Raw genomic sequence first — 27,428 nt, 5'->3', positions numbered from 1 at the left:
TACTCGAGCCAATGTGACAGACGTTAAGATATAGACTCCTACTTCCTTTGAATAATAAAACATAAGATCACCGCGTTATATATATAATATCAATTATTTTTATAACAATATAAATCATAATTGCTGATGCAAACAAATTTTCGACGAAACAAACTGCCAATGTTGAGGCATTCGTCTGTTCGATTTCAACGATGGTGTTGGAACGAAATGAGTTAATAATTCCGAAGGGAGGAATAGAGAGGTTTGTGAGCGAGATCTTCAATTTTAACTGTTTATTTACACACGTAATTAATCGAGAGATAATACACACGGTGTTGTGTTTCATCGAAGATATGACAGAGTTTCAACAAACTGCCAATGCAACGTCGCGTCGACTATATTTACGCTCAAATAATCGGGCTCTTGTATGCAAAATGTTGTAAATATCCGCAAGTTCATTGTCCCTATGAAATTGTATCGCGAAAACTTTATTTGCGAATGTGTGTTTATGTTTCTATATGACTGTACTCAATAATTCTCCTCAATTCTAGGGATGTGTTGTTTCGGAATCTTGAGTACGGGTCTAGTGTTGGCGTTCCCAATAGTACCCCATGTTCTGGAGTACCGCAACGAAACCCGATCAGAGTATCTACAAATCATGGGATTTATGATTAGCGATGACAAATATGTTCTTTTTGTATCTTTGCATATGACAGTCGCAACTCTGATTGGATTATTAGTGATAGCGTGCACCGAATCGACGATCACTGTTGTCGCTTATTATGCATGTGGTCTGTTCAAAATTGCTAGGTACACGTCTATATTAACGGATCACTACTTAGCAAACGAACGATTTGCCGGAATTTAGTAATCTGTTTCTGTCTTCTCAGTTATCGAATACGATGTGCAGTTGATAAAGCGGTGAAACAGTTTAGAATTTCGAGACACCGGATCACAAGTTACGCTGGTATTCGCGATGCTGTAGAAGTGCATAGGAAAGCTATTATGTTGGTAAAATTCATTTAAATTTCGTTGCAATACCTATGGTTTATTCTTTCTTTTATTATTCAATATATGTACCTTGATTTTTCGTGTATATTATTTGTCAATGTACCATATGTGTATATATTCGCTTTATGACATGTGCGTGAAAACAGCATCATTGAAGATGTAGTAGCGGCGATGATGTTGCCGTATTTAGTAGCGATTCTACTAGTTGTAGTCTCGTTCGCTTTAAATCTATATCGTGTAAGTATCATTACGGAACTCTAGCTAATAACAATGATATTTCTTCTAGAACATTTTCGCACCTTATAATTTGGTTATACGCCGATGTACTCAACGAAAATTCACGCTGCAATTAGATTCTATTTAATATCATTTCTCGATAAATTATTTAAAAATCTTTAGACGAATCGTCCGTTGATACCTTTCATTGTGTGCGATAGTTTTTTCTAGCGATCGTGGAGATGAATGATCCCGAAGAAGTGCTCGTTGCTGCGATTTTAGTTATCATTCATATGATAATCATGTTCTTGAATAATCATTGTGGACAAAAGATATTGGACGATAGCGTGGATGTGTTTTTTGAAACGTGAGTTTAAATTTCGTTGCGGTACAATTCTAATAATTAACGAAATTGCAGGTGGCGACCTAGTATTATTTAATATTATAGATACGAATCTATGTGGTATTATGCTCCACTGAGTATGCAGAAAATGCTATTAATAATATTGCAGAGAAGTTCGATCGAATGTGCGTTTAATCTTTCCGGTTTGTTCGTGTCCTGTTACAAAGGCTTCTCGACGGTAATTTTTTGTTTTTTGCTTGCCAGGATTGCCCAATTTTTAATATTACATATAACGTGTTTATTTTTCAGATGATGAGTTCGTCGTTCTCTTACTTTACGGTGTTATATTCAATGCAATAGAACGTCTGTCGGTGATGGCCATAGCACTAAAGATATTTACGATTAAAAACAACATACTGTGTAATATGGAATGTCTTGCCAACGACGCGCAACTTATCTTTAGGTAACGTATCAGTACCATTACCATATGCAGTTAATTAGACATATTTATGGTTTAATGAGCTTCGTTTAAACAAGAAGTTTTCAGTCTTACAGTAGATTGTAGACGCTTGAAGGATTTTATTTCAACGTTAAACCTCAGTTTGTCAAAATTTCTAGTGTAAGCAGAAATCAACGATATGGTTCTTCTTCTTTACGGGAACGTATAATTTGTTCCTTGAAATTTTCCGAAGCTGTAATTGTCAATATACGTTATAAATCAAAGAATAGAGTGTGTTGATTCTCTTAAATAATGTGATAGTGAGAAAAATCGAATGCTGGAACTATTGTAGTAGGGAGAAAACACTTGATATGGCATGGAGCACTCCTTGGTAACCGACGTCACGCCAAGTTGGAAAGTTGGCAAGCGTGACTGTAGCCAACTTACTAGCACGCAGTAGTACATACGTGGTCGCGTCTTACACCATCCGGTTGCTAAGAAATGCCCAATCCGCAACAAGTATTCGCCCTCTGGTAGTTTCCCACGTAATTTTTTGACATTGTCACGCCCGACATGACACCATTGATGGACGTATTTGAGCTTGAACACGCGTAAACAAACAAATTTTAAAAGATAATCTTAATTTGCAGTATGGGGCCAGTGAAATGTGAAGGAAGATGGAATGTAATCAATTTTAATTACAGATGGCCAACACATTATTCACGTATTTCGCAGTAACGTCTACCGTTTGATAGGATTCAAAGTATCGAATAATTCGTGACGGATGATATTATAGATCAGCGTATAAAAATATAGATAAAATATTCGTCATTCGTATTAAATTTTTTGCACTTTAAACTAGAATCTGTGTACACGTTACAGTCAGTACTGTCGGGATTAAAAGTGCGTTTCATATCAAACTGGTAGCTGATACGAAGAAACATCAATAAAAATATATTGAAAATTGATATACTGTTTTTAGATAAACCTTATTCAGATTCTTTCGTCTCTTTACTGTTTTTAGAATATAGTCGATAAGCTATCAATAAAGATATTAGGAAAGTGTTTGTACTTTTATTGGTATTTTTATTAGCTTTATTAACCATCCTCGAAAAAAAATACTGCAAATCTAGAGAAAGTTGCCGTTTTTGGACAACGATCTGGTCAACTTTCTTCAGATTTGCAATTAGGGAGGCTCATGGTAGGGCTCTGCGCTGGTAAATAGATTTGGAGGTTTACTCGCCTAAGAATGAGTGGTGATGGCAGGCTGTTACAACGTGCAAGTAAACAAATTATTGTCGGGAGCAAAAACAAAATCCCTTCCCGTGCTTTAACGAGTCTGACTCACGATGAAGATTTTGGCATAAACACGAACACCATGAACGTAAACATCGTGAGCCAGGCTCGCGGTGAGCAAAACACGATCGTCATTGAGTTTTAGTTCCAAGAGACGGTCGCGATTCTTATAATCTCCGTTGCAAAGCAGTTTGGTATCTGTCTGGTCTGTTCATCGCGACGACTATAGTTTGGGCCCGGATTTCGTAAAGATAAATACCACGGGAAGGAAAAACATACACAAGGTAACCGTTCAGAATATATATTTTTGCAATTTGTCTGTCACGTACTCGTTTAATTTGTTTTATGTATTGTCTTCTAACTAGAAGAGAAATGTGTTAATGTTACTAAAGCAAATATATTCTGTGGAAATGAACATCCAATTGTGTACAAAAGAACTATTAGTCTCGTAGTCGAGTGAACATTGACGTACCGTTTAGATATCTTCTTCTGAATGTGAATTCTTGAACCACGCTTGACTAATCCGGCACAATTTGAATACATATTTACAGGAATCGCCAGGAATGATAACAATTATCGGTGTCAGTGTAGTAAATATCGAATCTAACATGATCTGTACTAAATCTGCTGTCTATTACTCCAGTACATATGTAAGAGAACGTCTGTTTTGCGTAATATCCGAAATTATTCTGAGGAACCGACTACAATGAACACTCAATGACCAAAACATACGGTAATATTACGAAGCCTAGTAATATTTTAGAATTTGTTTATTTTTAATGCACACTTGGACACAATGGTCCTGAAGGTAGTAATCAAATCGATCGGGCCAGGCATAGAACTCCATGATCTTAAATGATTCAAGTCTGTTTCTACAAAGAGCCGTCGCGTAAAAAATTCGAGACGGAAAATGATATTCTAAATAAAATATGATACCGAGGTGTAGTCGGAGGTTTGGTTCCATTCTTCTGTTTAGATGGTTTTAACATCCGAGGAAGAGATGAACGTATTCGAAAACGAGTTCAACACTTACTATTTCATGCTACGCGTCACTGGCCTGTGGCCTTTTAATGATTCAGTCTTTGCCAAGATACAAAGAACGATTTTCTCAATCGTACTATTCGGCTGCGTCTTAGTCCAGGTGACAAAATACAAATTTACCCTTACTCTAACAGTAAGATTGACTTTGTTGCCTTTGTACCATTAATCATCCTCTTTAAAATCGAAATGTACATGTAAATTTTTATACTTTTTATTCCAGTAAATGAAACATTCTTTCAGTTAACAGCGTTCGCAACGTCCGAATTTTCATTGAAGAACCTATTATTGACGTTAACGCTCGACTGTCCTCTTATGTTGTTCTTTGTACGATACCTTGGCCTTATCTATTGTTTTCCATTTGTAAGTCGCCAACCACCAAACGGATCACATTTACCTCACCAAGTTGACTTCCATTGTCAATTTTGCAGAATGACAGAGCTTCATAATGGGTATCGATTTCTTCTTTTATTAATCACTCACTAAATTATAAGAGAAGGTTCAAGTAATTTGGCTAAAAATATTCTGCAATTAATTAAAATTTCTCACCTATTTCCAACAAAGTGAACGTGAGCAAATAGGTGAAAGTTCATGGGGCGTGTGATTGCATTTAACATTTTAATATTTTGGACTGTAAAATTTTTCATCCATCATTTTCTTTTAAATATTCAAAAAGAAATATGGGGTTGTTAATTTCGTAGGCAGTATGAAGCTCCTTCGTTCAGCAGAATTTTTAGGAATATTAATTTCATACCTCATATGGCACCCAATTCGTAGACTAATAGAATCATAGCGATTAAGAAGTATTAGGGAAATTTTATATTTTTGTGTCTGACTGCAGTTGAGATATGTCTATGATAACATACGACATGATTACAACACGCTGCAAAATCCGATCGAACTGGGGATCCTATCGAAGTATACAGATGCTTCAAGGCGTATAGTTCTAATCTACTTGTGTAAGACGTTCATCAAATGTTTCTAACGATACTTCAAGATGACGTGTTAAGGGGCATTTCTAGCAATCGTCTCCGCTGAAAACTTTCGAGGATAGGTCGTCATTTCCTTTATTACGATCGGCATTTTTATTCTGTAAATTACATATTCTGTAAATAGAAGTTATTCAGAAGTTAACAACCATGACCGCGACGTGAGAAAGTAATTAAACGATTTGGTCAGCTTCTAGTTCATGGGAGAGTATAAAAATCTGATTTTTCTTCGTTCACACGGTTTCAAATTATTTTCATATATCGGGTGTTCGTGAATCAAAATCGCTGCTTCAATATCGACAATTCTATGCGAAAAAAAAAACTTTATGACACAACATTTTTACAACGATCGCTATACAGAAGCCCCAGGGGCGGCTGTGAGGATAAAAATCCGAAATAAAACTGTAAATGCTCTTCGTTTTTACGAAAATATATTACGAAAAGTTCATTCCGCGCATTTGTCTTCATGTTTGAATACGATTACGCTTACTCAATGATTTTCCTTAATTATAGGGCTCTCTTGTTTCGGAATTCTTAGCTCTTATATAATATTATGGATCCCGATAGTACCCCAAGTTCTAGAGTTCCGTAACGAAACACGAGCCGAATATCTAAAACTGTTGGGATTTATACTCGATCAAGACAAATATATCACATTAATATCCGTGCATTTTTCGATCGATGTTTGGATCGGATTATTAGTGATAGCGTGCACCGAATCGACGCTCACTGTTATTGCTTATTATGCTTGTAGTCTATTTAAAATTGCTAGGTACATATTTCTATTAACGGAATGCCATTTGTCGAGCGAACGATTCGCCGGGATTTTGTAATTTCTCTCCATCTTTGTAGCTATCGAATACGAAGTGCAGTCGATAACGCGGTGAGACAAATAATAATTACGAAACACCATGCCACGAGTAACTACGGTATTCGTGAGGCTGTCGAAGCGCATAGAAAAGCTATTAAGTTGGTAAAATTTATTTAAACTTCGTAGCAATATGCATATGTCGTTCCTACTGCTATTACTAAACTTGCCTTGTTTTCTCGTGCATACCGTTTATCACATATATATTTACGAAACTAGAATCATTGATGGCGTAGTAGAGATGATGATGTGGCCCTATTTAGTAGCGATTCTACTAGTTGTCGTCTCGTTCGGTTTAAATCTATATCGTGTAAGTATCATTTAACGAACACTAGCTGATAAGAATTCTAAAACTATGATCTAATTTAATTGTACGGTGAACGTTCACGTTCCAATGAGATTCCTGCATGTTTTGATAACCATCTCCCGGTGAATTATTTAAACAGCATTAAACAAATCGTTCATAGAAAGCTTTCATTGTGCGTGATAGTTTTTCCTAGCGGTCACAGAACTGAACGATCCACAAGAAGTTCTAATGACCGCCACATTAGTTGGCGTTCATTTGGTAATCATGTACTTGAATAATTATTGCGGACAACAAGTATTGGACGACAGCGCGGATGTGTTTTTCACCACGTGAGTTTACATTTCGTTTACGCGTTCTCCACGTTTTGGTAAATCATTCGTTTTACAATTTAATATTGAACGATATAGATACGATCCTATGTGGTATACTACTCCAGTGAGTATGCAGAAAATGCTCCTAATGATTTCGTGTAGAAGTTCGCTCGATTGTGCGTTCAACCTCTCTGGTTTGTTCACGCCATGCTTCAAAGGCTTTTCCACGGTAATTTTCACCTTCTTATTAGCTCAAAGTTGTCATTTTTCAAAACTACATCGAGCATGCTTGTTTTACAGATGATGAGTTCATCTTTCTCCTACTTTACGGTACTATATTCAACGAGGTAACTTGTCGATCGGCGAAGTAGTGATTCTAAAGTTCTAGCGCCAGAGGTATTCACGATTAAAAACAGCATACTGTGTAATGAGTAGTGTATTACCAACAACCAGCGACATTTATTTAGGTAACATATTAGTAGCAGACGCGTGAGACTTGATTGAAATATCTGATACGGTGCTTTTTATAAATAAAAATTGTATTATAAAGTTTATGAGATTTTTTAATAAAAGTAATACTAAACACCACATAACTTGAATTTGAAACCGTATTTTTATCATTTTCTTCGCCAATATTTCAATCCTACTAGCTCACCGAGAAAGTGAGATTTTCACTCACATTTGTCAAAAACAATGTTTTCAAAAGCATTTGTAATGTTTTTTGGGATTATGTTAGTCGGAGTAATACTAAATACCCCACAGTTTGAATTTGAAACCGTATTTTCATCATTTTCTTCGTTAAAACGAGACCAAAAAAACGATATAATTTCAATCCTATTTGCTCACTGAGAAAGTGATATTTTCACTTATTAAATATGCAAATAAGATCCAAATTATATCGTTATGGATCTTGTGTGTGTAGAATAGATTGTCATACCGTTTTGAGATGATACTTACCGAGAGTTTTTAAGAATATCTTCGTCCAAACGAGAATTTGTGATACATTCTTGGTCCAGCACAATTTAAATAGATATTTACAGCATTTTGAAAGGCAACACAAGATTCGTCGGTATATTAAATGTGGAATGTATCATGATCCATACTAACTAGGCTGTCTATTCTACAAAAATATATGAAAACGAAGGATAATCGCGGGAACGTCTGTTTCACTTAATGTACGAGGTTATTCTGAGAAACTGACTACATTGAAATTCAACGATTCGTAACTAATGGAATACGATAAATAATGAAAAAACGTAATTTGTTTCCAATTGTTTGTTATTATGGGCACCTCGCTCTAATATCCCTGACAGTAGTAATCAAATCGATCGACGGCGCACGAGAGTCTGTAATTTGGTGCAACTGCCACGTTGGGAATTCGATAAAGATAATAATGTCTTGAATAAAATACTATACCGAGGTGTAGTCGAGGGATAGTTATAATTTTGTGGTCAGATGTTTTTGATATCCAAAGAAGAGATGGACGTATTCCAAACAGAGCTCAGCACTTACTACACCATATTGTGCATCACTGGTTTGTGGCCTTTCAATGACTCACTCTTTGCAAAGATACAAAGAACGATTTTCGGTATCGTTATGCTCAGCTGCATTATAATCCAGGTGAGAAAAACAAATTTACACTTGCTTTACTATCAACCTTCTAACACTTTTACGAAGACTTTGTTAAGAAAACTTTGTTCTTTAATCACGATGTGCATGCAAATTTGTTGTACTTTTTATTCCCTGTACCAAATGATACATTCTTTCAGATGATAGCGTTTACAACGTCTGAAATATCGTTAAAGAACATTTTGGCCACTTTTTCACTCGGTTGCCCTCTGATGTTGTTCTTTGTACGATATCTTGGTCTTATCTATTGTTTTCCATTTGTAAGTTGCCAAACACCAAACAGATCGCATTCACATCCCAAAATTGATTTCCTAATTTTCGTCGAATGACAAAGCTTCGTAGTGCCTTCGATTCGTTCTCCATTATTGTGCATGGTGGATATCAAATTTACTATCATAGTTCAAATGTAATACAGTTGCAATGGTATTTAATATTTTTAATACAGATGAAGGCTGAAGACTGAAAATTTTAGTTCTCCATTAAGGTTGTTTTTACATTATTTTTTTTTTCTTTCTCAACACGTTGACTGCCAGTCTGAAATCCTAAAATTGTCAATGAGACCAAAACTTTGATTTCAGACAATTGTAAATTACACAAGTTAAAAGTTGTCGTAATAGTGACTTTTCCAACCTCATCGAAATTTACGAAGCCTATTAAAATTGATTTTCTTTAACATTTCAACTTGAGAATTCATTGTTTTAGGTCCACTGTTAATAGTTCTGGCATCCATATATGGGTGACGTGGCAGTCAAAGTGTTAAGAGAACTCGAAGATAAATGTGCAGTTATTGCTTTCGTGGACACTACGAAGCTCCATACGGTCGACAGAATTTGTAGGAATATTTATTTCGTCCCCTAAGTGAGACCCATTCGTAGGCTGATAGTATTATGGCGATTACGAAGGATTGGAAAAATTCTAATATTTGTGTGTCTAACTGCAGTTGAGGTATATTTATGGCAACATACGACATGATTACAACACGCTGCAAAATCCGATCGAACTGGAGATCCTATCGAAGTATACAGATGCTTCAAAGCGCATAATTATATTTTACTTATGTAAGACGTTTAACAAATATGTATCTGCTGATACTCGAAGATGACCATTTTACGACCAGCTGGTTCCGCCATTTCGAGGTTGCTTTTTCACAATTGAAACGTGTTAAACCGTTAAATAAATTCGTTCACCCCGATCTTGACATTGAGACGATTTTTCAAATTTTATACGGACACTTTTGTCAGAAATAATTTACTGATAATTTTTAGACGTAAAGAATCTACTTCTAGCGAAATTGAACATAAATTTATTTCTATTGTGATTTAGCGCTTTGAGATAACATAATTTCATGTGTTTATATTCTATGTTTTCTATAAATCTACCTTTTGACTTGGATATTTTGTGTATTGAATAACCCGGACAGACATACCTACTTAGGTCATTTATGTTGTGAAACTGATGCCACCCCACCATAGTGATACTGTTTGACGTTTCTTCGTGTTCTCAGTTGCACGCGATTACGCCCAATCAATGATTTTTAACAATTATAGGGTTGTGTTTAGCTGGAATAGTTAGCGCCTGTCTGATATTGTCGCTTCCAGTAATACCACAAGTTCTAGAATACCGGAACGAGACTCGAGCTGAGTACCTGAGGCTCGTGGGATTTGTGATGCACGGGGACGAATATGTTACTTTCATATCCGTGCATTTGACAATTGATATTGGGTTTGGATTGCTTGTGATAGCGTGCACCGAATCAACCCTCACTGTTCTCTCTTATTATGCTTGCAGTCTGTTTAAAATTGCTAGGTAAACATTCATATTAACGTTATGGCACATGTATGGATAAACGATTTATAGGGATTCGGTAATCTGTATCTATCATTTTAGCTATCGAATACGAACATCGATCGATAACACTGTCAAACAGTTACTAGTTTCGAAACATCAGGCGTGGAATAACTATGGTATTCGCGAGGCTGTGGAAGTACATAAAAGTGCTATTAAGTTGGTAAAATTCATTTAAACTCCGTAGCAATGTGTTTTGGGTCTTGTTTCTGTCACTAAACACGCGTTATAACATGCTTGTGAAAATAGAGTGATTGATGGCGTGGTAGAGGTGATGACGTGGCCCTATTTAATAGCGATTATACTAGTTGTCGTATCGTTCGGTATAAATCTATATCGCGTAAGTATCACCAACGAAACTAGCTGGTAACATCGATGCTTCTTGTAGAACATTTTTGCACGTTACAGTTACACACCGACATGCTCTACAAAAGATTCACGCTGCATTGAAATTGTGTGTTAGTGTCCTCATCCCGTGAATTAGTTAGAAAAACATTAAGCATATCGTTTATTGAATGTTTTCATTGTGGGTGATAGTTTTTTCTAGCGGTCACGGAGAGAAATGATCCACAGGAAGTTCTTGTTACTGCCACTTTAGTTGGCGTACATTTGCTAATCATGTACTTGAATAATCATTGCGGACAAAGAGTATTGGACGATAGCGAGGATGTCTTTTTCAATACGTCAGTTTATATTTCGTTTAAATGTGTTTTCACACCTTAAGAAACCTTTAACCACTTTTAATACATTAATTTACGAAAATTGCATGTTCAAATGTTATCGAACGAATATAGGTACGACCCTGTGTGGTACTGTACCCCTCTGAGTATGCAGAAAATGCTTTTAATGATTTCGTGTAGAAGTTCGCTCGAATGTGCGTTTAACCTCTCGGGTTTATTCACGCCGTGTTTCAAGGGCTTCTCGACGGTAATTGTCACCTCCTTATTACCTCGAAGTTGCCATTTTTCCAAACTACATCGAGCATGCTTATTTTTCAGATGATGAGTTCATCTTTCTCCTACTTTACGGTACTCTATTCGATGAAGTAAAACTTGTCTGTCGGAGAGGATCGTGACACCAGTGATTCTAAAGTTACGGCACCACAGGTATTCACGATTAAAAATCAGCATACTGACTAATCGAGCAATGTCTTGCCAACAACCTGCGACATTTCTTTAGGTAACATATTAGTAGCGGAAGCGCGAGACTTGACTGAAATGTAACACCAGTCTACGAGATACGTTTTTTCGGTCATAAATCGGATACAGCGATTTTTTTTATAAATAAAAATTGTATTGTAATGTTTTATGGGATTATCATAGTCGGAATAATACTAAACACGCCACAGTTTGAATTTGAAACCGTATTTTTATCATTTTCTTCGTCAAAATTTCAATCCTATTTGCTCACTGAGAAAGTGAGATTTTCACTCACATTTGTCAAAAACAATGTTTTCAAAAACATTTGTAACATTTTTTGGGATTATGTTAGTCGGAATAATACTAAACACGCCACAGTTTGAATTTGAAACAGTATTTTCATCATTTTCTTCGTTAAAATGAGACCAAAATAACGATATAATTTCAATCCTATTTGCTTACAGAGAAAGTGACCCTACCCTAGTAGCACAAAATATTGTATACACATTCATATAATATTAAAAAGAGATTCAATCTTTTTTTAATATTCAAATATACATACAATATTTATTTTATATTAAGTAACAAATATTTTTTTTTAAATATGCAGGAAATATCTATTTCATGTTACGAGAAAAATATGTTTTTCTGAATATTAAATGAATCTTTATGTAATATTAGAAATAGAATATTTTTTCCTAATATACAGATAATATTTATTTCATATTATGAAAAAAATATTTTTTTCTTGTTATAAAATGAATCTTTATGTAATATTAGAAATAGAATATTTTGTTTAAATATGCATATAATATTTATTTCATATTATGAAAAAAATATTTTTTCTCATTATAAAACAAATCTTTATTTAATATTAGAAATAGAATATTTTTTCCTAATATACAGATAATATTTATTTCATATCATGGAAAATATATTTTTCCTCATTATAAAATGAATCTTTATGTAATATTTGAAGTAGAATATTTATTTTTAAATATTTAGGAAATATTTTATGTTTATCATGGATGAATATTTGTTCCAGAATATGATGCGAAGTAAAATGTTTACTTTTAATTTACATTAATTCGTGTATGTCACTTAATCGACATGTGTTTATATTATAAGAACATTAATGCAACAAAGTTGTGTATGAAAAATAATCGTGTAGCTCTTACGTCTTACGTAATATGATTGAACTGTAAGATTAAACATTCTTTTAATTATTATTAATTTTTTGTATGTGTTAATAAAATAAATGAATTAACAACTAATCAAATATTATTTTGTTAATTGGATAAAATTTATTGTAGTATTATAAAATAAATTTAAATTATTAGAAAATGGTGAACTTGGATCTTGAAAAGAAAATATATTCGCAATTGTAGTACAGTTAACAAATATATTGTATGTGTTTCGATGCTTACCTACGATGGAAGTACTTGAGGAAATATATATCTGTATGTCGTTAACATACTATTAATAATATGCGTCATTAAAAAAAAGTAGTTTGATTTTTAACTAAACAATTTTTTTAACAGAAGTTTATCTCTTCTAATAATTATATGATTTGATACGAGATATGTATATATATATATTTTATTTTATTTTATATATTTGAGCCTTTATAAGTCTAAAAAGTAATGAATGTAACAACGTAGGTTCGCGTGGCTCAGCGAGGAAGCACATCACACAGTAAACGGTAGGTCCCGAGTTCAAATCCCGCCCCAGCAGTATAAAAATTTCTGAATGTAAAGGTTTTTTCGAAGACAAAGTACAATATTTCCTGAAGCAGTGTACAGAAAGTAGTCTCTATATATACCCTAGTAGCACAAAAATATTGGATATATATTTTTTTCGAATATTGGATAAATATTTTTTGAGCCACACTTTTTAATATTAGATAAATATTAGATGTAATATTGTATACATGTTCAAGAAATATAAATTGAATGTTTAGAACATATAAGCTAAATATTCGGAGAATATAAAATAGATATTTAAATAACATTCAATAAAATCTTTAAATTTAAGAAAAAGTTATACAAAAAATTAATCTCTATATACATATCAACTACTTTCTGTACACTGCTTCAGGAAATATTGTACTTTGTCTTCGAAAAAACCTTGTTACATTCAGAAATTTTTATACTGCTGGGGCGGGATTTGAACTTGGGACCTACCGTTTACTGTGTGATGTGCTTCCTCACTGAGCCATGCGAACCTACGTTGTTACATTCATTACTTTTTAGACTTATAAAGGCTCAAATATATATAATAAAATATATATACAGTATTGTCTCTATAGAAGCGACGCTCTCGGGGCTCAACGCTCGGCTATATCGTGGACGAGAAACGATTCTTGATACTTTGTTGACGCCTACTGGAGGCGGCGAGTATAGAAAAGAACAGCGAGCATATGACAAAGAGGGACTGAGCGGCCGAGCATCGCCGAATTTGCTATCGCTTCCTTCGCTTCGGGTCGGCTGTAACGAAACACAGGCGATGTTTATGCGAGCCTATACGAAATCGGTGTTCTAATTCTGACCTCTACCTCTCTTGGTAGAGGTCGCAGAATGAAATACTGATTCTGTATAGGCTCGCGTAAACATCGCCTGTGTTTCGATACAGCCGACGTGGAGCCACTTGAGCGATGCATGCCTTTGATTTCTTATTGCGTTAGTAAATAGGACCTAAATTGTATATCGTATTTGGTGTCATTTTAATTAGAAAAGTGTCACGAATATGTTGATGAAGTTCGAAAAAAGGAAGAACAAAAATAAAGATAAATTTCGTTGTTGATTTAATATTGTATATGTACTAGTTAAATCGTGTCATAACTAAAGTACATATATGTATGTATCGCTCATTTACTGCAATAGTGATATTACTCAAAAAGATACAAACTTGCGAATTTGAACTGTTTAACCAACTTATTTTACTCTGAGTTCTCTCACGATTTCAGCAAATAAATGATATGTCAATTAAATTACAATTCCTTTTTTCAGACGAGGATACACTTTAAAGAAAGGACAAATGTATATTATAATTTATGAAAAACAATAATAAAAATTATGTTGTACTTGATCTTAGTTAAATCAGAAAACTGTCACAGACATGTTAAAAGTTTTAAAACAAGAAAAGGAAAAATAAAAAATTTGACAATGCTCGACGACCGACCGTCAAACGGGCCGCTATCCTGGGGAACCGCCCATAGGAAGGCACACTCGCCGGTTCAGCGAGTGCTGGGTTCTAACGGTACGCAGTGGGGATAAGTAGAGGGGATACGATATTTGTCTATATCGTGGACGAGTTCTGAGCTTATATAGAGAAAATACTGTATATTTTCTTTTCAAGATCCAAGTTCACCATTTTCTAATAATTTAAATTTATTTTATAATACTACAATAAATTTTATCCAATTAACAAAATAATATTTTGATTATTTGTTAATTCATTTATTTTATTAACACATACAAAAAATTAATAATAATTAAAAGAATGTTTAATCTTACAGTTCAATCATATTACGTAAGACGTAAGAGCTACACGATTATTTTTCATACACAACTTTGTTGCATTAATGTTCTTATAATATAAACACATGTCGATTAAGTGACATACACGAATTAATGTAAATTAAAAGTAAACATTTTATTTCGCATCATATTCTGGAACAAATATTCATCCATGATAAACATAAAATATTTCCTAAATATTTAAAAATAAATATTCTACTTCAAATATTACATAAAGATTCATTTTATAATGAGAAAAAATATATTTTCCATGATATGAAATAAATATTATAAGTATATTTACACAAAATATTCTATTTCTAATATTACATAAAGATTCATTTTATAACAAGAAAAAAATATTTTTTTCATAATATGAAATAAATATTATCTGTATTATAGGAAAAAATATTCTATTTCTAATATTACATAAAGATTCATTTAATATTCAGAAAAACATATTTTTCTCGTAACATGAAATAGATATTTCCTGCATATTTAAAAAAAAATATTTGTTACTTAATATAAAATAAATATTGTATGTATATTTGAATATTAAAAAAGATTGAATCTCTTTTTAATATTATATGAATGTGTATACAATATTTTGTGCTACTAGGGGATGTTATCACTTGTTAAATATGTGAATAAGATCCAAATTATATCGTTACGGATCTTACGTGTGTAGAGTAGATTGTCATACCGTTTTGAGATGATCCTTACCGAGATTTTTGAGAATATCTTCGTCCAAACGAGAATTTATGATACATTCTTGATCCAGCACAATTTAAATAGATTTTTGCAGCATTTTGAAAGGCAACGCAAGAGTCGTCGGTATATTAAATGTGGAATGTATCATGATCCATACTAACTAGGCTGTCTATTCTACAAAAATATATGAAAACGAAGGATAACCGCGGGAACGTCTGTTTCGCTTAATGTACGAGGTTATTCTGAGAAACTGACTACAATTGAAATTCAACGATTCGTAACTAATGGAATACGATAAATAATGAAAAGTCGTAACTTGTTTCCAATTATTTGTTATTATGGGCACCTCGCTCTAATATTCCTGACGGTAGTAATCAAATCGATCGACGGCGCACGAGAGTCTGTAATTTGGTGTAACTGCCACGTGGTAAATTCGATAAAGAGAATAATGTATTGAATAAAATACTATACCGAGGTGTAGTCGAGGGATGGTTATAATTTTGTGGCCAGATGTTTTTGATATCCAAAGAAGAGATGGACGTATTCCAAACAGAGCTCGGCACTTACTATAACATATTGTGCATCACTGGTTTGTGGCCTTTCAATGACTCACCCTTCGCAAAGATACAAAGAACGATTTTCGGTATCATTATGATTAGCTGCTTTCTAATCCAGGTGACGAACACATATTTAACACTTGCTTTAGCGATATGCCCGGTTTGTTGCACTCTTTATTCCCTGTAACAAATGATACATGCTTTCAGATGGTAGCGTTTGTAATGTGTGAAAAATCGTTAAAGAACGTATTGTCATTTTTTTCGTTTGGATGTCCTTTAGCGTTGTTCTCTGTACGATTTCTTGGCCATATCTATTGTTTTCCATTTGTAAGTTGCTAAATACGGAAAGGATCCACGTACCGGGGTTGGATGGTTCTAAAAAATATTTGTGTCCGACTGCAGATGAGGTTTATCTATGATAGTATACGAGACGATTACAACGCGCTGGAAAATCCGATCGAACTAGAGATCCTATCGAAGTATATGGATCTTTCGAAACGCGTAGTTGTATACTACTTGTGTAAGACGTTTCGCCAATATTTCTCTATTTCGAGGTTTCTTTTTCACGGTTGAAACGTCTTAAACCGTTAGTAAATTCGCAGCAGCAATGAGAATTTTGAAGATAGAACAAATTTACTAACGAAAAAGGTTGTAATAATTTTTAGACACGTGAATATGATTCAAATATCATAGAGGTGGTGTTGTCAGAACAAATTTACTAACAAAAAAGGTTGTAATAATTTTTTAGACCTATGAATATGGTTTGATATTTTGTATATTGCATAAGTGGGACAGATTTAGCTACTTATTGTGGAGATCAGATCGAAACGTGTTAGTGAAACTGATACCACCCAGTGATACTGTTTGACGTTTCAACGTGTTCTCGCGATTACGCCCAATCAATGATTTTTAACAATTATAGGGGTGTGGTTGGCTGGAATAGTTAGCTTCTCTCTTCTATTGTCGCTTCCAGTAATACCACAAGTTCTAGAATACCGGAACGAAACTCGAGCCGAGTACCTGAGGCTCGTGGGATTTCTGTTGCATGGGGACAAATATGTTACTTTCATAACCGTGCATTTGACAATTGATATTGGGATTGGATTGCTTGTGTTAGCGTGTACCGAGTCGACGTTTTCTATTATGTCCTATTACGCTTGTAGTCTGTTTAAAATTGCTAGGTAAACATTTATATTAACGTTATGTAACGGGATTCAGTAATCTAACTCTGTCTTTTTAGCTATCGAATACAAGCTTCGATCGATAACACGATCACGCAGGTAATAGTTTCGAAACACCAGGTGTGGAATAACTATGGTATTCGTGAAGCTGTGGAAGTACACAAAAGTGCTATTAAGTTGGTAAAATTCATTTAAACTCCGTAGCAGTATGTTTTGTGTCTTGTTTCTGTCACTAAACGTGTGTTATGACATGTTCGTAAAACTAGAATGATTGATGGCATAGTAGAGACGATGATGTGGCCCTATTTACTAGCGATTATACTAGTCACAATCTCGTTTGGTATAAATCTATATCGCGTAAGTACCACTAACGATCACTAATTAGTAATTACGATTCCTTTTCTTTAATATTTTCTCGTACAATTTGCTCCACCATGCTCCACCAACATTATTTCAACGAAATTCTGCTTAAAGCTAGAACTATCGACAATTATAGTGCATTTATTTGTGCCAAAGGAATTGAAATGATAGATTCAAGAATAAAGTAAATTTTTTGCAAGATTTGTTAGAAATTACGAGTTTCACTGCTCCGGTAGTTCCAGTGTTGATATCTTCAAAGCTTTAAACAAATCGTTTATCGAATGTTTTCATTGTGCGTGATAGTTTTTTGAAGCGATCAGCGAGAGAAATGATCCAATGGAAGTTCTTCTTACTGCCGTTTTAACTGTCATACATTTGTTTGTCATATTCGTGAATAATGACTCCGGACAAAAGGTATTGGACAGTAGCGCGGAAGTGTTTTACAACACGTGAGTTCAAATTTCGTTCAAGTGTTGTTTACATCTTGGGAAATCTGTCTTTTACTTTATAATTGAATACCATTTAACAATATAGATACAACCACAGATGGTATCGTACCCCACTGAAAATGCAGAAAATGCTTTTAATGATTTCGTGTAGAAGTTCTATCGATTGTGCGTTTAACCTCTCGGGTTTATTTTTGGCATCCTTCAAAGGCTTTTCGATGGTAACTTTCAGCGCCTTGTTAGCCAGGTTTTGTTGTTTTCTAAAACTACCTTGAATATCTTTATTTTACAGATGATGAGTTCATCTTTCTCCTACTTTACTCTACTGTATTCAATGAAGTAACTTCTCTATCGGCGAATATGGTGTAAATAGTCGGTCGGCGATGGTCGTCACAGTAGTATTAATACCATTATTTGCACTATATGTGTCGACAAAGTTGTTTTTGTAAATATTAAATAAATAAAAGAGTTGAGAAGTATCCATTGAAAACGTTGAGAGTATAATGTTTTGTGTGAATCTCGTGTCAAGGAAACTGTAAGCAAATAATACCTTCATCTGGACGATTGAGCGTTGATATATCATAAAAAATCCTTAAACGAATACTTTGCATTGCAACAATGTCGAATATTGCGTCAAATAATAGGAATTTTTCGGTACTGACTAGATTCTCCGCGCGAACTGCCATTTTAGTTCTTTTGGGGTCGTAAGTTCCAACTAACTTTCGTGGCTAGTGACTAGTTACAGATTTATGATCGTCTAAGATCACCGATAATTCGATTTACAAGTATTGAACAACGAATAAACATTTGCAATAACTTCCATTCGATAATTGTTTGTCCAAAGCATCAGATCGTTTCGAACCAAGCGTTATTCACATTTCTACGTACCTGCCATTCTAGGAACGATTCCTTACACCAAAAGAATTGCTTCTTGCAGAATTTCACGTAATTTTCTAATGAAACGTACGAATTTTCATTTTACGACACATTTTCATTGATGGTTCGATTATTCTTGGAAATTGTCTTCTTCCCCATCTACAATGCACTTTTTTTATCGGTACGCGAAGGCAGAAAGGTCCCTTTCGAGCGGCGTCCGCGTAAATTCTGAGAATCAACGCGTGTAATAGAAATTCTCCGTCCCCGAATATAAAAATAAAAAGAAACAGAGGAACATTTTTTTATATCTCAATTTTGTTGAATACGATCTTGATTTATTTCAAATTTCCGGTATGGCGGTAATCAAATCGATCGATGGCGAACGGTAGCCTGCAATTTTATGAAATGCTAGTCCATTATCGTCAACGGGCAAGACGTTGGAAATTTAGTACAAACACACAACAGTGTAAATAAAATATGACACCGAGGTGTAATCGAGCGCTGTCTCTGGATGTGCGCTCACACGTTCTGCGGCAACAAACGAAAACATGAACATGTTCCGACAAGAGTATGGCATCTACTATTCCTTATTGTGTTTCACCGGTTTGTGGCCATTTGACAATTCAATCCTTGTGAGGGTTCAAAGAATGACTTTTGCTCTACTCATGCTCTGCTGTTGCGTGATCCAGGTGAAAGAAAATTATTTATCTTTGTCTGTATTTGCCGCGTCATATCACCCACTGATTATTTCCCAGCGTTTTATCGTATTTTTAATTTCTCGTATTTCGTCCGTTCCATTTTTCGTGATCACAATCACCATAAAAGTTTCTGTGCTTCCATTCCAGTAACGCCACACGGCTTTCGGTGGATGCTTTCATCGTCGAATAATGAATGATACATTTTTGCAGTTTTGGACGCTAGCAATATCCGAATTTACGTTGAAGAACTTATTACTGACGCTATCGTACGGCTGCCCTCAGATGTTGTATTTTTTGCGATATGTCGGTTTTATCTTTAGTTTTTCCACTGTAAGTCACGACGAACATCCAGCACTGGTCGACTCCCTAAATTGATTTGTGTTCAAATTTAGCTGCACAAAAGAAATTAGAACAAGAGTAAAAGTCGTCTCAAGACTGTTTCTACACGATTTTTCTCCCTGAAAAATATTCTTTCGTAGCATAAAATTTGAAGACAGATCGAATCGAAAATAGCATTAAACGTCTAAACGTAGACTTATTACGATTAAGGGAGATTTCTATGAAACCGTCTTTCCGTTTAACTACAGGTAAAATTTATCTATGAGAACATACTAGTCGATTACGATACGCTGAGAAATCCGGTCGAACTGGAGATACTAATCAAGCAAATACATGCTTCGAAACGTATAATCCTGATCTTCTTGCGTAAGACGTCCAACAAATATGTTTCCAACGACACTCCGAAAGCAGAACAATATCATCACTTTATTTCCTGATTACCGTGCAAGCTTGAAGGGCAGTAGAAATTTTAAAGGATCACTTTCGCTAAAAACAGTCTACGACTATTAAAGCAACGAAGCTGTAACGCATTCGTATCCACGGAAACAGCGAGAACGGAATCGAATATTAATTTAATCTGTTACTATCTGTAATATTAACCCTTGATTCCCATCTAATTAGATTTTATTTTCGTTGGATATCTAGCAAAGCTACACAAGTAATGCACATTTGCCTTCTGTCGCTGTAACCGCGAGGCTGATCCTCTTCCTTGTATATGTCAGACCAGAATCTGATGCCTCCTTTACAATTGATACTGTTTGATGCGTACTAACATAACCTGTGTCCAGGTTGGAATGATGTTCGTTTTCCTACCTCGATATCTGACTTCGTTAGATGTCTGACGACAAACTGATATAGTTGCGTGTTTATAGATTTGTCGAAAAGTATCTTTGATCCCGGTTCTCATGTTCTGCTACGACAGCCGATATTATGTATCCGTGATGATAGTCAAGAGAATACACATCGGTATCAGTGTGTTGTCAGATTGTTCAAACATCAGACTGCAATGCCAACGAAACGTACACACATTCGATCGCGAATAAATACCTTAAAATATCACATTTCCCCATTGTTCTAAGCATGTGTTAGTTGTAAGAATCGTCCCAACACAGTGCTTACTCAATGTATGTCTTGAATTCCAGAGGTGTGTTGTCTACCAATAGTTTGCATCGCTGTACCGTTAGTGTTCCCAAAGTTGCTCAACCCTCTGCTGCACAATAACGGAACACGAGCCGTGTATCTAAAATCCCTCGGATTTTTCGTTGACCAAGAGAAGTATGTGAATTTGGTATCCATGCATGTGATATTAGTGGCAACGATTGGATTATTGGTGATAACGTGCACCGAATCGACGCTCACCGTTATCGCCTTCTATGTATGCGGACTATTTAAAATCGCTAGGTACTCGTTTATATTTGGGAATGACACTTGTCCGTCAAAGGATTTGCTGGAATTTAGTAATCCACCTTTAGCTTCTTAGTTACCGAATAAAAACCGCTGTCAACGACGTGGCAAAAGAGGTTACCAATTCGAAACATCATGCCACGATTTATCCTAGCATTCGTCATGCTGTGTCCATACATAAGAAATCTATTAAGTTGGTAAAATTCGTTTAAACTTCGCGGCAATATATCCTTCCATTTATTAATGAACAAACCTTTCTTCTCTTGTGCATACTGTTTGTCAACATACTGAATCATTGTAACATGAATTCTGAAACTAGCACCATCGAAGTAGCGGTAACGGGGATGATGTTGACATATTTAATAGCAATTCTAGTAGTTGTACTTTCGTTTGCTATAAATCTGTACCGTGTAAGTACCGTAACTATAAGCAAATCCATCTGATATCATTTTCCGTTGAATACGATATTATCTTTTATTTAATTTTATCATTCTGTGCGACAGTTTTTTCTAGCAGTCGTGGAAATGAGTGATCTACATGAAATTCTTCTTTGTACCATAGTAGTTTTCGTTCACATAGTAATCATGTTCTTAAATAACCATAGCGGACAATATATAATCGACGATGGCAACGATATATTTCACGAAACGTGAGTTTACGTCTAATTTAAATTCGCACTCGTGGACCATTTGCCATATTTCTGTAATAATTAACGAAAATACTGACACGATACTCTTTAACTATATAGATACAACTCTGTGTGGTATTGTGTTCCAGTGAACATGCAGAAATTGATTTTAATGATACTGCGTAGAACTTCGCTAGGCTGTGAATTTAATCTATCCGGTTTATTCGTTCCATGCTACGAAGGCTTTTCGTTGGTAATCGTTTGCACTTTATCATCTACAAGTACCTACAGTGTATTCGATTCTACGTTAAAAGTGTTTCTATTTCAGATGATGAGCTCGTCTTTCTCATACTTTACTATGTTGTATTCGATGCAGTAAAATGTTTAGTAGCAATGATCGTGACAATAGTTAACGTAAAGTAATGGGCACTTATAGTCATCCACGATTAAAAAGAACAGGCTACACAGTGCGGAAGGTCTTGTCAGCGACGTGTGCTTCGTCCCTTGGTAAGGTACCATGTGTCCACGAAAAGAAGGCACAGTGTGTTTACATCCCCACTCCTGTTGCAGTCAGCTGACTCTATTGGCGCAGGAATCGCCATTGGTCGAAAACGTTGACGAAGAGTGGGGCAGAATAATGGTAACATTGGCGTAGACTTCCAATGGAAACGTTAGCTAATGATTTTCTTTCTGTTGATTCGATAAGTGAAATGAATTTAATTTAATATTTTGAAATTCATTTACAGCAAAAAGAATTAGTTTGTATTTATTAAAAATACTATAAATCCGCTTGAACTCATTTCTATCTAGATAAGCTTTACTCAATTACAATTTACGCAAAAAGTAATCACGTTAAAATTGAGACTAGCATAACTTTTACGTTTTCTTGCATTTACTGTCGTTTGAATCTGTTGAATCATATCGCTTCCTGGATTTAATATTAACGATTATTAAAGATATTAAATTGGATTTTTTCGTTACGAGAAATTTATCGAATCGATGCTAATATCTAAACAGAAAGGAAATCATTCTGTTCGTTAATAGCTTTCTATTGGAAAACTATGCCCAATGTTGCCATAACTCTGTCTCACAGCGAACTGCAACTGGAGTGGGGATGTAAACACGCTGTGCCTACTTCTCGTGGACACATGGTATTATTATCTCTTCAGTAGCATATTTTTACCCTTTTTTTAAGTACTCTGCTTGAAATTGAATTGAAAATTTTTTTGAATCCACGTAATTATTCGTTTGATTTATTTTATTTAAAATAATTGTTTTTGCACGCTTCGCGAACGACCGATGTCTCAGAGTCGTCGAAGGTTGTAAAGCTTCGACTCTAGGTTTTTAGAATTCGCGAATCCGTACTTCTCTAACCGTGTTACGGGATAGAGATGGTAAGTTGAAAATCTACGAGATGCGTTTGACTGCACGATTGATTCAAGAGTGTCGCGATCTTTCCGGAGCCCGTTCCTCCTCAGCTCAAACCCCCTCCGACACACTATTTTGAGGGTGTTAACTGATTTGTGCGTTGACCTTGTGATTCGATTGATTGGCCATCGACTTGGGGAAGGGGATCCACTGTCCTGCCCCGGTTGGGAGGAAAACTCCTCCCTCACACCCAACCGTGGTGAAGAACGAGTCCCAGGTCACCCTGGAAGAGGGTGATCGCGGTGTCCTCCCCAAGTCGAGGGCCGCGTTAATTTTGCTTAGGAAAAGAAAAAACGGGACTCCGGATTAGGATGCGCTGAATTGCCGCACGTGTTGTACAGCTGTGTTATGGCTATATTGTTCCATGGGTTGGCAATGATCGTTGCCGGTCGGCCGACGTTGGCCTCGAAGACCGGACCACACGCGGAACAATATAGCCCTTCGCTGGTGAACTCAGATCTAGTATTTTCGTTCGACGAGGCACTTCGATTACTTTACGATGACATTTGCCAGATGCGGAATATTCGAAGACTTTTCGACTGAATCACGATTCCGCATCTGGCACCATAAAGAGCGGAAAAACCCGAATTGACCGGGCGGAACAATAATCATTCATTTATTTCTCCGTAATATATTCCTTTATCGCCCAGCAAATCGAAGCACCGAAAGCTTCATTTTCGTTTGTTGACATTTCCACCAGAAACGGAAAAGAAATTTATTTCGCATATTCTATTTTGTTTATTGTGTAATTTGGTTGACTCTAGATTGGAGGGAGCAACGATACACGTTCCACGCGTATTTTCGAAACGAATCATGCAATTTTTAAGATCACTTTCACGAAAGTATCGAAAAGTTTGAGGCATGATATGAAAAATTCCATCGGTAAACTGCAATTAATAAACTGTCATGCCCAACTGTGATTCAAAAATCGTTTGTTTTCCATTCTGCAGACGTTTCACCGGTATCAGCGACATCAAAGTGCCCCAGAACAATTCTTACACTCTCCTTCGCGTACGGTAGTTACTGATCTTTCGCTCTACAAGAACACTATACTAACAATAGTGCTGTTTTATACATATCAATCCTTGTTTTTCAGGTAACAAAATCTGATGCATGAGCGTTGATGATGCAAACATATGTATATCCCGCCGTGGTTTTTACAGATTAATCTGTGGACATTTCCGACGATATTTTAATAATCAAATGCGGTGCAAATAGCATATACAATTATAAAAGTTGAATTTGGAAAAATTATCCGATAAATTATACGAGATGTAAACCATGACTCGTGCCGAATGAAATACCTCTTAAATATAGTATTTATTACTGTATAAAGTGATTACTATAAAATAAAGGAAAATGTATACATCTTGTTTAGACAGATCAAGGATACCTCCCTTTTTCTTTTTATCGAAAAATCATTGGATGTGTGGGCAAGAGAGTACAATTTCAGCATAAGTGGAACAAACGAGTAATGGTCAGACGACTCAGCTCAATCTCAAATTCTTCGAAAACGAAGGCTTATACAGAAAATTGTACTTTCGTTCAATTTTTTATTTCATTGTCATTCTTTCACATTGCAATATAAAGTCAGGTATTTAAGCGACAATTATGGCGAAAAGTTGGAATGAAAATGATAGTGTGCAATTCTGTAGAATTCTTTGCAACAGTGTACAAAGTTATGTGATATTGCATGATACTGTATGATGCTCTATGATACTTTATGTAACATTACATGGTACTATGTAGCTTTCAATTTGATTGATTATGCGAGTATATCGATTCTCAGACAATATTGATTTCTCCTTATGCGGCCAGTTCCCCCATAACATACTTTCGCGTCCTTTAACGTTAAATCGATAACTCTGTTTAATCGAAACATACTACTCTTCCACGTGTTTATAGTTCCCTTGTCTTGTAATCAATGCATCCCCACAAAAAAATCATTGGACTTAAATGTTAATTAAACATAAATTCTTGAAAATGCACTTCCTTATTTGGGATGTGTACTCTAATATTATTCCAGCATTCTATTTCATTTAATTGCACATGCAGAAAGCTACCAAATTGAACGAAGTGCAACCTGATTGTAATTAAAATTCTGGTTTAATAACTGTTTAATACATATTAATCTTACTTCCATCACAGAGCTTTTAAACCACCCAGTCTTAATACAATTAGTGCACAACAATTACATCTGTTTCCGTTTGTGCAATTGCCACGATTATATTTTTTGCCTTTCAAGTGTTTTAGTAGACGTTAATCAACTCGTATTTTTGCTGGAATTTTATTACAGTGGAAAATTCAAGTAGCAAGACCCTTCGGTTAACTTTACCGCCGTTATTAAATTCACGGGTGGACTCTGCATTACGCGTCACCCTCCGCAGAGTATAAAAACATTGCAAGCCATAAAATATTATCTGCATTGTCCCGAAGGGTAACCATAGGGGAAACTTACGCACGCTTAGGCATACATCTATCCGATTATTAAGGAAATTATTTTTTTATTTCAATGTCTCTGGTGTCCTCCCGATCACTTGGGTTCGAAGACCTTCTCCAGCCATCGATCTCGTAAATTACACCAACTGTCAATCATTTCCTCCTGCCCCTCGCAACCCGTTCGTCGGATTCACCGAGGGTGCGTGAAGGCATATAGTGGCAATGCGCGATCGATCGCGTCGCACTCGCGTTTCTGACTTCACAGAAGGATGTACTGCGTCGCGAGTTCCTGCTACGCGTGACGAAAGAAGTTTCCATTGGCCTGTGGCCGCGTTTCCAGTGATCTTCCGTTCCGCGTCAGTGATCGATATGTCGTTCCAGTTATCGGAGGCTGTCAAGATTGCCCCTAGGCGACAGTCGAGTCCTTTCGTCCGTAAGATGGGATTTGGCGATGGTAAAGTCCAGCAAGTGGGAGAATCGAGTCGAGGGAAGAGGATCCAGGAACGACCGACTGAAGCAGACGGAGATCGAGGAATTCTCCTGCCAGTTGGTACTGGTTGAGGCTAACGGGTGTTTGTCCTTCGAAGAAAGTGAAGGATTCTTTCATTTGCTGGACCTTGGTGACCTTGATCGTCAGTTTATAACACACGGAATCTTGGACTAGAGTGAGATATTAATCTTTACCAACGTTTCTAATCGATGATCTCTGAATTCCGTCTTAACACGTGGTGTCTCCATTTTCCTAGCTGACATTGAGTTTCTCGTCCAAGTGCAAGTTCGTTCCTTCTTACGAACACTCTGTCCGCCATCCATCAGCTTCTCTATGGGGATATACAGCGACTTCTGAAACCGTGATACGTTTAACATTCGAGCCATGTGCACTGTGATGTGACTAGGTGAGCACGATGTTCGCGGAGAGGTTAAAAGTCGACCGGAAATAATTTGCTCAACGATGGAACGAGCAATGCATGGTCGTCTTGTTGCTTACACGTAAGGAACGCGAACAATTGCTCTACACAATCTCTTTCCATTCGTTCGAAAACTTCTCGTGTTACTGTTGGAATATCGTGAAATCCATCTAAATCCTTGGATACCGCTTTTTCTCGAAGAACTTTCTAAGACTAACTATTTTTACCGTGTCCTTGTGAAAGAATTGCCCAACATACATATTCTCTGTATCAAGGTCCACGACAGGAAATGAAATAAATTTCTGATAGAGGCCATTGCCATAAACAATGACCTTTCAAGGTATTTGCCTCGCAACTTTGCTATTTTACAGTTGCTTTATTTAAAAAGAAAACTTCGTAATTTATACTTTCATTTATTTTCAGCGTCCTATATTTTTACGTTTATTATTATATTATATTGCCCGGTAATTAAAAACTGTCTTAATATAAATAGGTGACATTTTTCTTAAGATAAGCCCTCCTACG

The 27,428-nt window shown here is 35.7% G+C and overlaps 1 protein-coding gene across 1 annotated transcript; it reads left to right on the top strand.

Moving 5' to 3' along the window:
• Positions 1-16,149: 16,149 nt before the first annotated feature.
• On the top strand, positions 16,150-22,589 carry LOC122404016. The gene is made up of 5 exons (XM_043407865.1): positions 16,150-16,314; positions 19,968-20,087; positions 22,004-22,149; positions 22,249-22,381; positions 22,457-22,589. Exons 1-5 carry the CDS (start codon positions 16,150-16,152, stop codon positions 22,505-22,507), a joined length of 615 nt encoding a protein of 204 aa, XP_043263800.1. The 3' UTR covers positions 22,508-22,589.
• Positions 22,590-27,428: the final 4,839 nt, after the last annotated feature.

The sequence above is a fragment of the Colletes gigas genome, unplaced genomic scaffold, assembly GCF_013123115.1.
Source record: "Colletes gigas isolate AHSC1104 unplaced genomic scaffold, ASM1312311v1 Colletes_gigas_Sc00090, whole genome shotgun sequence".
Taxonomy (NCBI): domain Eukaryota; kingdom Metazoa; phylum Arthropoda; class Insecta; order Hymenoptera; family Colletidae; genus Colletes; species Colletes gigas.
This window is presented reverse-complemented; position numbering and strand designations above follow the sequence as displayed.